The sequence below is a fragment of the Montipora capricornis genome, chromosome 6 (assembly GCF_036669925.1).
Source record: "Montipora capricornis isolate CH-2021 chromosome 6, ASM3666992v2, whole genome shotgun sequence".
NCBI classification, from domain to species: Eukaryota; Metazoa; Cnidaria; class Anthozoa; order Scleractinia; family Acroporidae; genus Montipora; species Montipora capricornis.
Genome location: NC_090888.1, coordinates 53,801,458 through 53,817,888, shown reverse-complemented (window position 1 = coordinate 53,817,888; position 16,431 = coordinate 53,801,458). Strand labels below are relative to the sequence as shown.

General features: G+C 42.6%; 1 protein-coding gene across 2 annotated transcripts in view; it reads left to right on the top strand.

The window, feature by feature from the left end:
* Positions 1-16,431, top strand: part of LOC138052494 (E3 UFM1-protein ligase 1 homolog) — a 43,255-nt gene that overhangs the window by 17,446 nt on the left and 9,378 nt on the right. The window contains exons 6-10 of one of the 2 annotated variants that reach the window (XM_068899016.1): positions 8,135-8,193; positions 8,511-8,654; positions 9,693-9,868; positions 12,690-12,866; positions 16,250-16,431. The exon at positions 16,250-16,431 is cut by the window's right edge and continues 31 nt beyond it. In XM_068899016.1, the coding sequence (XP_068755117.1) occupies positions 8,135-8,193; positions 8,511-8,654; positions 9,693-9,868; positions 12,690-12,866; positions 16,250-16,431 (738 nt within the window). The remainder of the gene's footprint in view (positions 1-8,134; positions 8,194-8,510; positions 8,655-9,692; positions 9,869-12,689; positions 12,867-16,249) is intronic. The other variant, XM_068899017.1, reaches the window with a different exon arrangement.

Here is a 16,431-nt window from a genome sequence, read left to right as displayed (position 1 = left end):
CCACTAACCTTGTTGTTCTAGTATTTTTTTAATCCACAGATTTCTAACAGGAGACCCAAGACGACGATGCCAAGCTTGAAGAAACTCACCAAGGAGCTACGCCAGGAAATCGTAAGTTATCTTTTTCCTTTTCCCACACTTAGCAGTAACTTAGCTTTCCGTTTAGCCACTCTCATTTTCGCCAAAACTAGGTTTTGTAGTCACATCAACTTCATCGGCCGTTGCCTCAATTCTAAAGTCATTCCTAAAGGTTTTCGCTCGAACTTTCATCCGGCTACATTCTCTCACTCAAATCAGTATCTTCACCAAATTCGATGTGCGCAAAATTCTTTTTCACGTAATATTATGAGGATTACAATTAGAGCTATGTGCCAAAAACGAATCGCACTTGACAAACAAATTCTTCATTGTTGCTCCGAACTTTCCAAAATCTGTCCAGCAATTTTAGTACAATCGATTCGCGCTAAAATCCGACAACTTAATTCTGGACTGTTTGACCATTTACACCAAACCAAGACTCTAAAACTTCAACAATTAATAGGTCCGCAAATTACCGACGACACTACATTGCATAGCCATAATACCGTAATTACAATTCCAGAAAATCTTCCGCTTACTGACTCAGAGAAATCTGTTCTCAGTAAGGGCCTAAATTTTGTCCCTATTACCAAACGCACCAACGAATTTTCTATTAAGCAAGATGTCGAAAAATTCCTTCGCCGCGTTCAGTTAAAAGCCTTTTTTCACGACAAAGAGCATGATTCGGACACTTCTAATAAAGATATTTTTGAAACACTTCTAGTTCGCAAATCCAAATGGACTCCCCCAGAGGGACAATTTGCCTCTTTAGATTTTTTCACCAAAAAATGCCGTCACGACATTCACAAACTTAAATTCAATCGCAACACTAAATTTTCCAACCTTTCCTCGGAAGAGTGGGCGGCGCTTAAAAATCTTAGTAAACGCAACGACATAGTTGTCAAATCGGCCGACAAAGGCGGCGCGGTAGTTGTTTGGCGGTCCGACCTTTACCAAAAGAAGCTTTGCGGCAACTTTCGGATACCTCGTTTTATGCCAAAATCCCTAAAGATCTCACTTCCAACAATCAAAAACTTGTCAAAGACACCATTCAAAATCTTATAGTTAATCAAGAATTACCGGACACTGCCACTAATCTCATCATCAACACCCCTAGAACTTCGTGCATTTACTTCTTGCCTAAAATTCACAAACCCAACAACCCAGGTCGCCCTATCGTTTCTGCCTGTAGTTGCCCCACCGAACTCATTTCTAGCTACTTAGACAGGATTATGACGCCTATCGTCAAATCTTTGCCATCATACATTAAAGACAGTACACACGCACTACAAATTTTCCGCGATTTCAATTTCTCCGGCCAAGACAAACTTATTTTCACCATGGACATTACATCTCTATACACAGTCATTCCTAATAGCGAAGGTCTTCAAGCACTTAAACACTTTTTCGATCAACGCACTGTCAAAGAACCTAGCTCGGAAACGCTCCTCCGCCTTGCCGAACTAGTTTTAACGCTTAATTGTTTTTCATTCGCCGGCAACTATTACAAACAAATCAATGGTGTAGCGATGGGCACAAGAATGGGACCTAGCTATGCCAATCTTTTTGTAGGATATGTTGAACACCAATTTTTTAGTCAGTACAACGGCCCCAAACCTGAACTCTACGGCCGTTACATCGACGACTGCATCGGCGCTATTTCATCCAGCAGAGAAGAACTCGATCAATTTATAACCTCCGTCAACTCTTTTCATCCGGCTCTTAAATATACCTGGGAAATTTCGGAAACTTCATTGGCTTTTCTAGATATCAACGTTTCTATTAGAGGCAACGTGCTATGTACTAGTGTGCACTACAAACCTACTGATTCACACAGTTATTTGTTGTATTCATCGTCACATCCATCACATGTCAAGAACTCCATCCCTTATTCTCAATTTCTTAGACTTCGACGTCTATGTAGTGATGACTCCGATTTTTCCAGCAAATCAGAGGAGATGTGCCAGTTCTTCGAAAAACGTGGCTATCCTGTCTCTGTGGTCAAAGCGGGCCATCATCGCGCCCAACAATTTGATCGACAGTCATCACTACAAACGTCACAAAAAGATAAGAATGACAGAATTCCATTCACCCTCACTTTCCATCCTCATAATCACGCAGTCAAAAGCATCATTCTTAGTAATTTTAAATTACTCCAAAATGATCCCGAGACTGGTAGAATCTTTTCGCAACCTCCACTTATTTCATTCAAACGCGACAAAAACGTAGGCAACTTTTTAGTTAGAAGCGCGCTCAAAACTTACGAGCAACCCGGCACTTTCAAATGCGCGCGCTCACGATGCAAAACTTGTCTTTTCATTGTTAACACTAGCAAGATATCGGGACCTAAGCGATCTGTTAAGATCACCGATCGTTTCACATGTACCTCCGCAAATGTCATTTATTGCATAACCTGCACGTTATGCAATAAATTATACATTGGTGAAACAGGTAGACGACTAGGTGACCGATTCCGCGAACACCTTCGTGATGTTGAGAAGAATGACAAGGATGCATCCAAGCCAGTCGCTCGCCATTTTAATCTGCCTAACCACTCCAAAAAACACATGGCTATCTGCGGTCTTTCCCTACATCTAGGTACGACGGAAAGCCGCAAGAATCTGGAACAAAAATTCATCTTTCAAATCGGCACCCTTAATCCTCACGGTATTAACGAACGCTTTTCATTTAACTAATATATTCCTATTTTTCACGTTGCCATGTTACCACCAATAGCGTAGCTCCTACTCCACTATAAAAACTACACGTAACCCATAATCCCTCGATTCGCTCTGACGAAGGGCTAACGCTCGAAACGTCAGCTTTTAGAATCTCTGTACGGTGGCCAATTTACATTATCAACTCCGTTGATAAAACCAAATTTTTGTATACTACTTCCCCACCGACGCAGCACCACAGTTTCTTTAGAAACTACCCCTTCATTCATTAGCAAGGCAGGCAGACAGCGAAGGACAACATAGCTGGAACCCACTACAAGGACCCCTGCAACAAAGCCTCTAAATACGAACACCCGTGCATGGCGCACAAACCGTGCCTCCAAGTTTAAGTTCGCCTAAATTTAATTCAGCCACATTAAACTTATTGCCGATAGATGAGCTTTGGGAAGGTGCCTTGGGTGAGGTGGAGCCGTGCGTGATGCAAGCCAAGCATGCAAGTATCCATGGCAATGCCTACCAGCCCTGGCGTGCCTTTCGGGTCAGTTGATTTCTTGAACGCTGTCACAAGGATGTAGAGGGGTTTCGCTGGGCTCCCTGGATCTCGCCTTGGGGATCTGCGGACAGTGCTGCCAGGCCTAGCACATTTGTCATGTGCATGCAGGTCTTGGCCTAGCCACTCATGCAGATTCTCCTGCTTGTTCGTACCTCTCGGATGTGGCGCTCTGCAGATGCTTGCTCTAGGATTGCTCTACTTAGGTCGGACTATCCTTTGTGGGGCCATTTAGGTTTGGGTGGTTGCCTCTCTCAGGGTTGCTGGTCCAACGTCCTCATGCCTGGATTAAATGGTCGGGGATGCCTTTGTGAGCTGTGACCGTCGCTGCGCCAATGCAGAAGCTATGGCTGGAAAAGTTGCCAGGAATGCCAGCCGCCACCATAATTTGCCGAATCCAACTGGCTCGAGACAAGAGCCGGCCATCCTGGAGCAGGAATAAGGGGCCTCCTGAATTTTCCCTAATGGACAAATACAACATAACTGCTTGAAGAGTGCACAGGGGGCAACGACCCTTTCCGATATGAATAAAACAACCATTGTGAAAAGGGTCAGTCTAGGGAGCTTTTATCCTAATGCGTAAGCATGAAGGATTGGTGTGCGAGTCCACTGCTAAATGTATATCCTGAACACCCAAAGGTTGCGAGGTTAGGAACTGTGAACTTGGCCGATTGCAGGAAGCCATTTAGTATCCAAGGTTGCGTGCTGCCCAGAACGTACAGTGGACGGGAACAGATAGGTCTAGGAACTTAAAGATAACCATCATAAGCCCATCTGTGATCGGTAGGAGTGAGTATGAAGAGGAGCCCCGAGAGCGCTTAATTCCCCTAACCACTCGCTGTAACCGAAGGCAATTAAGGAGAGGATCTGGGAGACCCTCTTCAATGTGTAGAGAGGGCACAGCCGACAGACCTTTATGGAAGGGTGCTGAAGAGACCCAGCCAAAAAAGTCACAAAAAGACACAGTGTCCATTTGTCAGCGGGGCAGGGATAACCACTGGAATGCAATTTTCCCAGCTGAGTAAAAAAATTGATGAACTTCTTTTGTCAGCAGCATAGGACTTGTGGGTAGAAGCAGCCAAGCTGTGGACCAGGAAATATTGGCACTGCTGTTCTAGGACAGAACAGTCAATTCCTCCAAGAGCTGATGTGGGTCAGGCACTGGTAACAGCTGAGCTTCCAGAGCAAGCTGCCTGAACTCCTGCCAATGAAAGTGGGACAAGGCATCAGCAATACAGTTAGAGACACCCGAAACATGATGCAAAGGAGAAATTAAAACCTGCAGCTGAAGCAAGATGGTGCAGCAAACACATCAAACAAGGGATCTTTGCTGTTCGGGAATTCAAGATGTGAACGACAGCTTCGTTGACACTTTGAAACAACATGTGACTCCTGGACCACTGAGGACCCCAGATGCGAGCAGCTAAAATCACAGGAAACAATTCTTTATAAGCAATTGATTGGGACACTTGGGATGAAACCCAAGACCCATTAAAAAGAAGAAGAAGAAGAAGAAGAAGAAGAAGGAGAAGAAGAAGAAGAAGAATGAAGGAAAAGGGCACCAAAACCTAGGGAGCCTGAAGCATCAGAAGTCACCTCTAGGCCAGGCCACCTTAGCAGCATGATGAAGATGACCAATGAGGGATTCCAATTGATTCCTGGTGCACCAGCGACTGGACTGCCAAGAAGCAATGCCAAAAACTTGTCTGCAGGGAGGTGCACGACCTGTTCATTGGAATCAAGTTTGATATCTAGTACCACAAGAACCGACGAAGGCCCTAGACACTTATCGGGATGAAGAAAGACTTGCTAACAGTAACCAATGTGTTCAAATTATGAGCGCATTGGTAAGAATTGGGAGGGCTGGCTGTAATAAAGTCATCTAAATAATGCAGCAAATCAGGGACATCATGGGAATAGACCTTTTTTGAATTCTCCCAGCTTGACTGGATCTAGCATGAAATGGAGGCTAATGCGGGAAAATCTTTTCAAATGCAAATTAATTTGCCCGCATTAGCCTCCATTTCATGCTAGATCCAGTCCAACCATTAGAATATGAAACTGGCCTATTGATGAGGGTCCATTCTACCATATCCGCCACTGAATTGAAGATATGGGGGGCTGAGCGGAGACCAAAGGAAAGGGCTAAGTCTACATAGAACTGATTCCGCCAACGCATGCCCTGAAGATAGCGATCAGAGGGATGCAGTGCAATGTTGCGATAAGCGGCCTTGACGTCAAATTTTTTCATCAGAGCCCCACGACCAAACTTGGAGACCATAGAGATAATCTGATCAACCGTAATTTGCCCTTGTCACACGCCATATTGTCCCGGCAGACCAAAAAAGCTTTGTTTTACCACGCCAAGCCTCGCAGTGGAAACCATGGGGGTGAGGCTTGGCATGGTAAAACAAAGCTTTTTTGGTCTCCTGGGACAATATGGCCGCCGTGTGACAAGGGTGAATGTACTGTAAGGAAAAATCTTTGGGGTTGATGCCATCATTGATGCTTAGCCCCCCGGAGATGACAAATCAACAATGAGCCTCCATTTCCCTGGTTTCCCCCATTTTGGAATCACCCCAAAGCTACTCATGTGGAGGTTGGGTAAAGGTGGGGACGGAAAGGGGGCAAGTACCCATCGGAAAGACACTTCACTGGGCAAGTACTGATCAATAACCTCAGCATGCTGATTGGCTGAGGGCTTATTCTTTTTGGTGGACTTAAGCTTCCGAGAATGATTAAAACCAAGCCCAAAGCCATTAAGGAGACCATCCAAAACAAACCTGACAGCAGACTGGTCAGGATGACTGGCCAACTCACAGGCAAATACATGGACTGACAACAGAGACTGGAGGAGAAGGAACGGGCACTGGAAGAGGAATGCAAAAGATGCAAATTGGAATGAGGATTCGTAACCTGGGGCAAAAAAAAGCACACCAAGGAAACAAGGTGACAGCCATAACTAGGCATAATAATGGCAATAATAAGAAAAATACACAAATAAAATCACAATATACATCTACTAGAAGAATATGTAACAACATAACGACCAGACAATCAAAATCTATGGTAACCGAACTAAAGTCAATGTCAACTTTAGAACAACAAGCTTCTTCAACTTCAGCTGGGAACGAAATCCGCCCATGCAATTTCTGGCGACGAGACTTGTTAATGGCAGATGGTGAACTCGATCTTTGCTTGTCATCGGACCTCGAGGGTTTCTCCAGGTGACACTCCAAAGACCCTTGTTTCAGGACATGCAGGCGATCTGCGACAAGCTGGAAGTCGCCGGTTCCATAGAATCAGATGGGCGGCCTTGGAGTGAAGAACCACCTGCATGGAAGATTGGCAGCCAGCAACTGAGAGAGGTCAATGTACTTGCCTGCTAAAATGTGGTTCACCAGTTTTGCGGGAACTGGCGAAAAGCCCGGGCCCACTACAAACGGTTGGTCCGCAAGAAAAATCACAGCATTGCTTGTGCTACAGGCAACACCTTGGGATGAGAGGCCGATGACGAGGCCGTTGACATTAAAGGCGGAGCAAATGTAGAAACGAAAGATGGAACTCCAAAAGGAAGTGGTCTACCTTGTCAAGCAGCTCAGGGCAGTGGGAACAGCCCCAGAAGTGGCAAGTGAAGCTGAGGGGACTGAAACAGTGGCACTAGACCACACCGGTTGTGCCTGCGAAGCAGCAAAATGAGACTGGACCAGTGAAAAAGGAACAGTTAGTCCAGAAGATGGTCTGCTTGAGGTGGCCATGCTCGGTACCAGTGCGTGGCTCGCAGAAGACTACGTATTGCTTGTTGAAGTGTAGTTCCTTGCAGCCACAGACAAGGGAATTCCAAACAAAGCCGCTTCTTGACTAGTATTCGTCTGGCGTGAAGTCATGACTCCGATAGGAAAGCACAAATGGCACTCAACTTTGGCAAGCAAGGCAGGAAAACAGCGAACGAAAACGCAATACAAAGGCCCCTGCAACAAACCCTGTAAATACGAACCCCCGTGCATGGCGGCCGCGAACCTCCGCTGACTGCATTGGCTCAAGTTTCACTTAGCCTAAATCAGCCATTCAGTCATCACATGATTTCTTGTAGTAAAATAATTATCAGACTACAAATTGCACTCACCCTATGGGCCCATGTAATTTTGTTAGTCTGAAAAAATTACTTGCGCTTTCCAGTATTTACATAATACCAAATTGCACTTTAATCATGTGATAACCTATACATGTACTATAAAGTACCGTAAAGACTCGCAGATAAGCCGCACCCGCAGATAAGCCGCACCCCGAGTTTAGCAACTCAAATTTTGGAAAAAAAGTTTTTCATGAAAAAAAATCGAAAGAAATCCAAAGTCGAGACCATGAAGTGTTCTGTCTTCATCGAAGGCAAACTCACCAACAATGGATCGAAAAATACTTTTAAGTCTAACCCGTAATTTTAGCTCTTTAGTAGAATAAACATCATGCCCACCACTTATGACATATGATTGATATTATTCTGGTATTTGTTCACAGGTATTTCTCCATTCAAGGCAGTTTTTCCAAAGAATTTTGCGCATAAATTTGTTGTTTTCTTGCATGCACTGTGCGAAGCTGTGTAACCAAGCATAATATCGGACGATGGAAGACTGGACACCGAAATTCACCACACCTTTCCCAAATGGTCTCGCAGATAAGCCGCACCTACGATTTTGATTGCAAATTTTTGTAAAAAAGGTGCGGCTTATCTGCGAGTCTTTACGGTATTAAGTGCCATGTATTCTTGACATCACAACTATGCGCCTTAATAATCAATTATATTCACAGCATACTTTTTATTTTGTTCTAGACCTACCCCTATGTCTACTCTGTTGGCTCAGTATGCTTTTCATGAAAAGCTTTTGTATGGTAAGTTCTGGTTTTATATAATCTGACATACATGACCTTTAACTTACTGGACGTGTTGGAAAGATCTTGCACTTGTGCATAGCAATGTTTTGTAATAGTGGGGACAAGAAGAAATGGAAAACTTGTGGAGGGGAGCTGATATATTCCTTTTGTTTGCTGATATATATATGTACTTACTGTATAATGTCTTTACAAGTGCCACCATATTTTGACTATTGCAGTATTGTGTGGGAAACTGCTCTACTAGAAAGTAAACTTGAAGGAGGAGGTTGCATATTCAGGGAAAAAGGCAATAAACTGTATTTTTTCTGTTGTAGCCAACATTGATCAGTTGTGTTTTGAAGGACGTATATCTGGCAGTATTCAGGGGAGGCTGGACAAAGCAGTGTTTGTTCCCGATATTTATTCCAAAACTCAGGCATCTTGGATTGATGACTTCTTTAAACAGAATGGATATATTGGTAAGATATATTTAACTTTACAAAAGGGGTTTAAATTCATTTATAGTGGCTAAATTTACCCAAGGGATGTAGATCATTATTATCAATAATTGATGTATGATTGCCAAGTTAGATAAGTACTCGAAAGGACTGTTAAAACTTATAACCATAACGTTGACTGAGGTTTTGACAACCTGAGGGGAAGTCATGTTCAGAGTCAAGTGATTTGTGTAACATCAGGAGATGGTATAAATACTATGCTTGTTGATGTGATTGGTGATGTTATTGGTTGACTGTCAGTTAAGCAACAGTGATTTGGAATTCATCTGGAACGAACCTGGACAATGAAAAATAGATTCTGGCATTGATGATCTATGCACAGACATACATGTAATAATAGTTTCATCCACCCTTTTTTCTTTCAGTTTTACACAAAGAAACGTTATCCAGCAAAGTTTAAAGATTGTGGCCATAAGTTTGTCCAAGAGAGAATATCCGATTCGTGTATCTACATGTATAAATGAGACTGAATCTCGTCCTGCTGGATTACTATTTGCCCTATGAACAAAGGTTTATTTTGGGAATAACTTCAGCCAGGCTTTTAAGCAATTCCTGGCATTGAAGTTTGCGTGTACTGAAAATTCTTTCCGAATTTAAAGAGAAAAAGTATTTTTCCTAATGATGATGGAGAGGGTGAGAACTTTACTTTCAAATTTTATTCACAGTTTTCAGAAGTTTGTCTGGTCACTGTAATTGTCCCTGTTTCAATACAAGGGACCTTGTGTTTAAATTTGTCCGTACAGATGTTCCAGGGATAATCACTTTGTCTGGTCATTATGTATATTTAAAAATTAAAGTTCAAAGGTCATCAAGCTTATTGTACTCTCTCGTATCCAATAAACAATTAACGGAAAAAATGGGCTTGAATGTCAGGTAGGGCTGCATTCCAATTAAGTGCTTAAAAAACTTATCTGACAGGTCCAGCATGTACAGAATTTTGTATAGTACATTGTAACGTTACAGCAATATCTGAAATTGATGTTTCTTTCCACAACTCAGAATATGATGCTCTTTCGCGGCTTGGCATCACTGATGGCCAGCAATTTCTGAAGAGGAGATTTCACAAGCTGCAAGTTAAGTTTCTTCCAACCTGTTGCATTGGGCAATCCTTAGTTGATCAAGTGGAAGCAACCATAGATGAGGCTCTGTCCAGTGGAGAATGGGTCGACATATTAGTGAGTGGTGCCACATTAAGTATGAAAACTACATTCATGATTTATCCTGAAATACCTAACAATTATTCCATCAGCGCGCGTTGGATATGAGATGATAAATAGCCAACGAGGCGCGTAGACTCGTTGGCTATAACCAGTCTCATATCCAAGGGAGAATGGAATAATTTTTGTTTTATTAAGTTCCTTAAACTCCAAAAGTTTAGAAAGTACGAAATACGAGCGAAAAAATCTGAGCGAAATCGAAAAAACTTGATGAAGATGCGATGTTGTGTAATACCTTGTGGTCAGACAGACGCAGGCTTATCACAAAAACATTTCTTACCTTTTTGCATACTTCTAAACACCGGAATTGATCCAAACTTTTCTTCAAAAACGTTTTTTGAAATTTATTCAGAGGGAAATTTCGCTTTCCGGCGAAAAAAACTTTTAGCTTGGCAACGCTTAGCGTAATCGTTTACCATGTAAGGTCAAACTAAAGTATATGAGCTGATAACCGAGATTGAGTGAACCAATCAGAGCACGAGAAATGCATCGACCAAGGTTGAAAATTTAATAATATAGTTTAAAACTCTGTAAAGCTCTAGTGGTTATTATGTCAAGACGAGAAAGAATACCACCTGCCTCAAGCTTAATTACTAAATAGAAATAGAAGGGAGTGTGTCATCAGCCTCAAACTTGTTTTAATGATGTTTTTTATGATGATGATGATGATAATAACTATTTAAGTCACAAGGCGATTTAGCTGAGCACAAGTGCTCTACTAATTGGGGAGACTGCGCCTCGTGAGTCCACAACATTTTTACCACTGTGATGACGAATGTCGTTGTCGATAAGAGCACAGACAACGCTGAACCACTTTCGATTTGCTAAATTCACCGAAGGTGAGGTGAATATCAGGTTTTTATTTAACAATTATTCGCCGAAGGCGAAGTGAATATTGGTGAATATTTACCGAGACGTAGTTGTTTTAATATAATTTTCAGGAGCGAATATCAAGAAAGTGCAAAGCAACGTGCTAAAACACGATAAAAAGCTCGAAAAGTGCTTTCTTAGATTAGCAGCCGCGCCTCCAAAATGTTATATTCAGCGGGTAACGTGTTGAATAGAGTTTTCATTTGAGTGTCGAAAGGTGATTGGTTTTGCATCTACGCTACGCGATTGGCTTATAGAATTCGCGCCACTTTTTTATCCAATCAGAAGTAAAACAAATCGTGGTTCACGCGTGCACGTTTTCCCGCGCTTTTTGTCGGCTAAGTGTAATTACTTCGAGTTTTTGATTGGTTTACTGGATTGCCTCCGTCCTTTTTGATTGGCCAAAGTAATTACTTTGGTTTTAGTCTTACGACACTCGATTGAAACTCGCTCAAAGCAACGAATTTTTATATTCACCGCTGAAAATTATACTGATCACTGATATTCACCGAGCCAGAGGTCGCTCAGTGTAATACGTGTAATACGGTGTGATTACGTAGATGATTATTTGAAAAAAATGCATTTTCTGTGAAACAACTAATTTCTTTGTCTGTCACCTTGACAAGACGGCTTGCGGCCATTTTGAAAAAACCTCTTAGGTGATTATCGCATAATAGTCACCTCGGTCCGGCTGTTGAAAGTCGATTTTGCGGAACATTTTACATTAGAAGATGTCAATCTTGAAAAACAAAATAAGCAAAAGGAACTTTCACCAAAAAGTTTAAAGGCTTGAAACAAAATTTTACGCTAATCCTGGATTAAGTTAATCGGCTTTCGAACAACCGGGCCCTCAAGTGCAAACCAATCAGCACAGAGAATTTTCATTAATCACCTAAGTAGGGGTGTAACGATTCATGTTCCTTTCGATTCGATTCGATTTCGATTATTGCCTTTCGGTTTCGATTATTTCGATTCGATTATGCAAAATATTAATGATTTTTAATTCTTGCAAGATGATACATAATGTAAACAACATACAACCCTAAACTCTCAATGTCGTTTGCAATGAAAACTCCAATAGACTTCGTTGTTGCCGTTGCTCTGTTGCCCGACCGCGGCAACTTATTCTCCAGAACATCCTGAATTTTTGACTGTCCAGTTTCAGTAATGTTTTTGGTACCCGGCGAAGTTTTTGCCGTCTTTGACTGCAACACTTCTGACTTTTCATCAATGCTGTGTTGACTTTTTAAGTGTGCGCTCATGCTTGAGGTCGAACCGGCACAATACTTGAAAGTTGCGAAGCAAATTTTGCAGATAGTTTTAGACTTGTCTGTTGTTCCGTCTTCAGTCGGAAAACCATAATATTTCTACACTGCGGATCGAAAAGAAGTAGGCGGATTCACAATCGCTTGGTCATTCGTCGCCATGTTTGAGAACGTGACAATGAACACGCACATGGTTTGCCTTATTGGAAATTCTCAAAGGGTGGTAGAGGGGCAACATTTTTACCAAGCAACATGGCGCAAGAACTGCAAGTTAGCGTCTTTGATCGATTGTCAATGAAAAACGCACGTCTTATTGAGATCTAGATTCTAAGTTTACAATATAATGACTCACTGAGGGCACTTTTGGAAAGGTATGCAAAAAATCGAACCAAAATCGAAACGTGGAATCAAATAATCGTCAATCGAACCGAACGGTCATAATCGCGATTAATCGAGAATTCGATTAATCGTTACACCCCTACACCTAAGTAAATTTAACTATTGATTAATATTGTATTACTGGCCCAAATCACCCCTCAACATTTGCCCAACCCTGCTAGCAACTGTAGATAGGGCAGCTTAGCGCGAGGTGACTGCAACGGTAATCTTTCATGTAATTCTGATCGATGCTTTTTTCCTTGTAGCCTCTTCTTCCCTCACCTTTTACTCCAGAAGATGCAGGTCAGCTGTTACAGATTTGCTTGAAAACTTCTGGTCGTTCATCAGCCCATGTACTTTGTGACAGAATCGTGGTCAGCGAACAGTTTCTTCAAAATTGTAAAGATCCTTTCCAACAACTGATGCAAGACAAGGCTAGGACGGTTAGTATAATGTAGTATGGTTTGTTTTGGACATTTCGTAAAATTGCGTTACGTTTTTGTCGAACTAACTGCGCCAAAATAGTTGTATGCTTGAAAAGATGCCAAAAAGGTTGCTCCCGTATTTACCACCAGCTATTGTCTTTTCTTCTTGCTATGACTGAAAATAACTCAGGAACAGATACAGTTTTAATATTGCGCGAACTTGAGGGATTAGAAGCATAACAAAATTCAAAACGCACACTCCTAGTCTCGACGTCTTTCCCAAAGCCCTTAGTTTAAGTGTGTATATTTTAAGTGCAGCATATAATTGTAAGAAAGATAGAAGTAATCTTCGCACTAAGCTCGACAATTTAAGCAAATTGTCCTCAATCTTTCTTATATAACCCACACTGCAAATATACACATTTGTTTTGATTTCATTCATCAGTCCTTTCACGGGAACAGATGAGCCCAACAAATTGACCTGCTCCCAGCTGAGTGGCCTCTTAGGTCAATTGATAGAGCATTGCACCAGCATCGTGGAGGGTGTAAACTGCAGGTTGCAGGTCACTGTTTCACCATAGCTGAAACAACAACCCAACAGTAGGCCCAAACACTGTGCTTTAGTAAATGGTTTGGGGTGTTTCAGTTATGGTAAAACAATAACCTGCAACCTGCACTTTATACCCTCCGCCGGCATCGCAGATTGAATGGGTTCGAATCCCGTTGAAGCTGCCTGAATTTTTCAGGTGCCTATATGGGATGCAGGGTGCCTTTGTGGGATGCAGGGTGCCTATATGGGATGCAGGGTGCCTATATGGGATGCAGGGTGCCTATATGGGATTCACGATGCCTATGTGGGATGCAGGGTGCCTATATGGGATGCAGGGTGCCTATATGGGTTGCAGGGTGCCTATATGGGATTCAGGGTGCCTTTGTGGGATGCAGGGTGCCTATATGGGATGCAGGGTGCCTATATGGGTTGCAGGGTGCCTATATGGGTTGCAGGGTGCCTATATGGGATTCAGGGTGCCTTTGTGGGATGCAGGGTGCCTATATGGGATGCAGGGTGCCTATATGGGATGCAGGGTGCCTATATGGGATGCAGGGTGCCTTTGTGGGATGCAGGGTGCCTATATGGGATGCAGGGTACCTATATGGGTTGCAGGGTGCCTATATGGGATTCACGATGCCTATGTGGGATGCAGGGTGCCTATATGGGATGCAGGGTGCCTATATGGGTTGCAGGGTGCCTATATGGGATTCAGGGTGCCTTTGTGGGATGCAGGGTGCCTATATGGGATGCAGGGTGCCTTTGTGGGATGCAGGGTGCCTATATGGGATGCAGGGTGCCTATATGGGATGCAGGGTGCCTATATGGGATTCAGGGTGCCTTTGTGGGATGCAGGGTGCCTATATGGGATGCAGGGTGCCTATATGGGTTGCAGGGTGCCTATATGGGATTCACGATGCCTATGTGGGATGCAGGGTGCCTATATGGGATGCAGGGTGCCTATATGGGTTGCAGGGTGCCTATATGGGATTCAGGGTGCCTTTGTGGGATGCAGGGTGCCTATATGGGTTGCAGGGTGCCTATATGGGATTCACGATGCCTATGTGGGATGCAGGGTGCCTAGATGGGATGCAGGGTGCCTATATGGGATTCAGGGTGCCTATGTGGGATGCAGGGTGCCTATATGGGATGCAGGAATGGTGCAGGGGTGAGAGCACTCGCCTCCCACCAATGTGGCCCGGGTTCGATTCCCTGACTCGGCGTCATATGTGGGTTGAGTTTGTTGGTTCTCTACTCTGCACCGAGAGGTTTTCTCCGGGTACGCCGGTTTCCCCTCTCCTCAAAAACCAACATTTGAGTTGATTTGCGTTAACTTGTTAATTTCAGTTTACAGTGTCCCCAATTTGTGCTCCAGCGCTAGAACGACTAGACACTTAAATAATTAATACAAGAGACAAGTGCTTAACTTGTGCAGACAAGTGCAAAGATCACTTCTATCTTTCGCCCTTCGTTTACTTTATCATTTATTTTATTTCGTATCGTTCGTTTAGGAGAATGCTCGAAAGTTATAAAATACACGTAGTGTGTGTCATATTTCTTAAATTACCCCAGCTTAGCAGCTGGTGTATAGTGGGAAAATGTTTTCACTCGGTCGTTGTGTGCATATGTCGCTATTCGTCAATGACCTCTCAAGATGAAGGCCAAAGGATTATTACTAACTTTGAAACTCTGGGATATCCAAACATTTACGTAGCTCGTTTCACCCAGTCAAATCTCTTTTAGTGTGCATGGGGACATCTAAACTTACGGAATGGTTGCCGGCCTTACTGTAAGCTCGAATAAATATGTATAAAGAAAACTCATTACTAAAAGTACCTGTACAGTTAGAGCGGTTTTCAATTCAGTGTCGAAAGTAATTAGCGAATTAATTTGGTTTTGCATTTACTTCACTCAGTTATTGGTTGAAAGTTCTCGCGCCATTTTTTCAACCAATCAGAAGTGAAAGCAAAACCAACCGTGGCTTGCGCGTGCACATTTTCCCGCATTTTGTGTCGGCTATGTGTAATTACTTCGAGTCTTGTTTGGTTTAATGGATTGTCTCCGTCCTTTTTGATTGGCCAAAGTTATTACTTTGGTTTTGGTTTTACGACACTCAATTGAAACTCGCTCTAAAAGAGCACGAATTATACACCTAAGCCTTTTTTCGGTGGGGGTGGGATGGGGGTGCAAATCTCGTACTGGATGTGGTAACTTCAATTCAGTTATTGTGATCGATCGGATACGTACTATGTACAATTTTTTTGATAACATTATCAGTGATCCAAATCATAAACTGAAAGCGCTCCTTCTACCAGTCTATGACAACTCGCGCTATAATCTAAGACGACGGCGCCATTTTAATATGCCAAAGCTTTGTACGAACAGAACAAGTAATAGTCTTACATATGTTGAAATATTCCAGGCTGTGGTGTTATCCCACTTACATGTATATTCATATTTTATATTTCAACACAAATACCTAATATAGAATTTTAAATAGTTTTCTAATAATTAGTTTTTGACTTGTCATTTAGGAGTTATTAGTAATTTTTATTTTTCTATCTATCTATCTATCCATCAACTGAAATCTCTCGACCTCAGTATTGATATCTAAACTAGCCACTTTATTATTGTACAAATTAAACATTGATCGTATTTTAGATGTATAAATGTATTTTACCTTTTCTTACTTAGTTGCACGGCTTTTGTGAAGAGCAAGAATTGTAAATTTTTGAGCAAAAGTACCGTGATGAAATAAAGTTTTCTATCTTTTCTATCTATCTATCTATCTATGATGAAGGAATTATTCGGACGATGCTACAATGGTTACATTGTTTTGACTTTCCGACAGGATTCTCTTAAGGCGCCCGCATTGTTCTCAGAGCTTACAAAGAAAGACTTGGCTTCCATGGGTGTTTCAGGAGGGGGTTCGGACAAGCGGGACTCCAAGAAAGAGGAAAGGAGGAAGAAAGCTGCTGGCGGCGGTAGCAAAGGTGGCGGGGGCGGTGGCGGTGGCGGCAGCGGCGGTGGGGG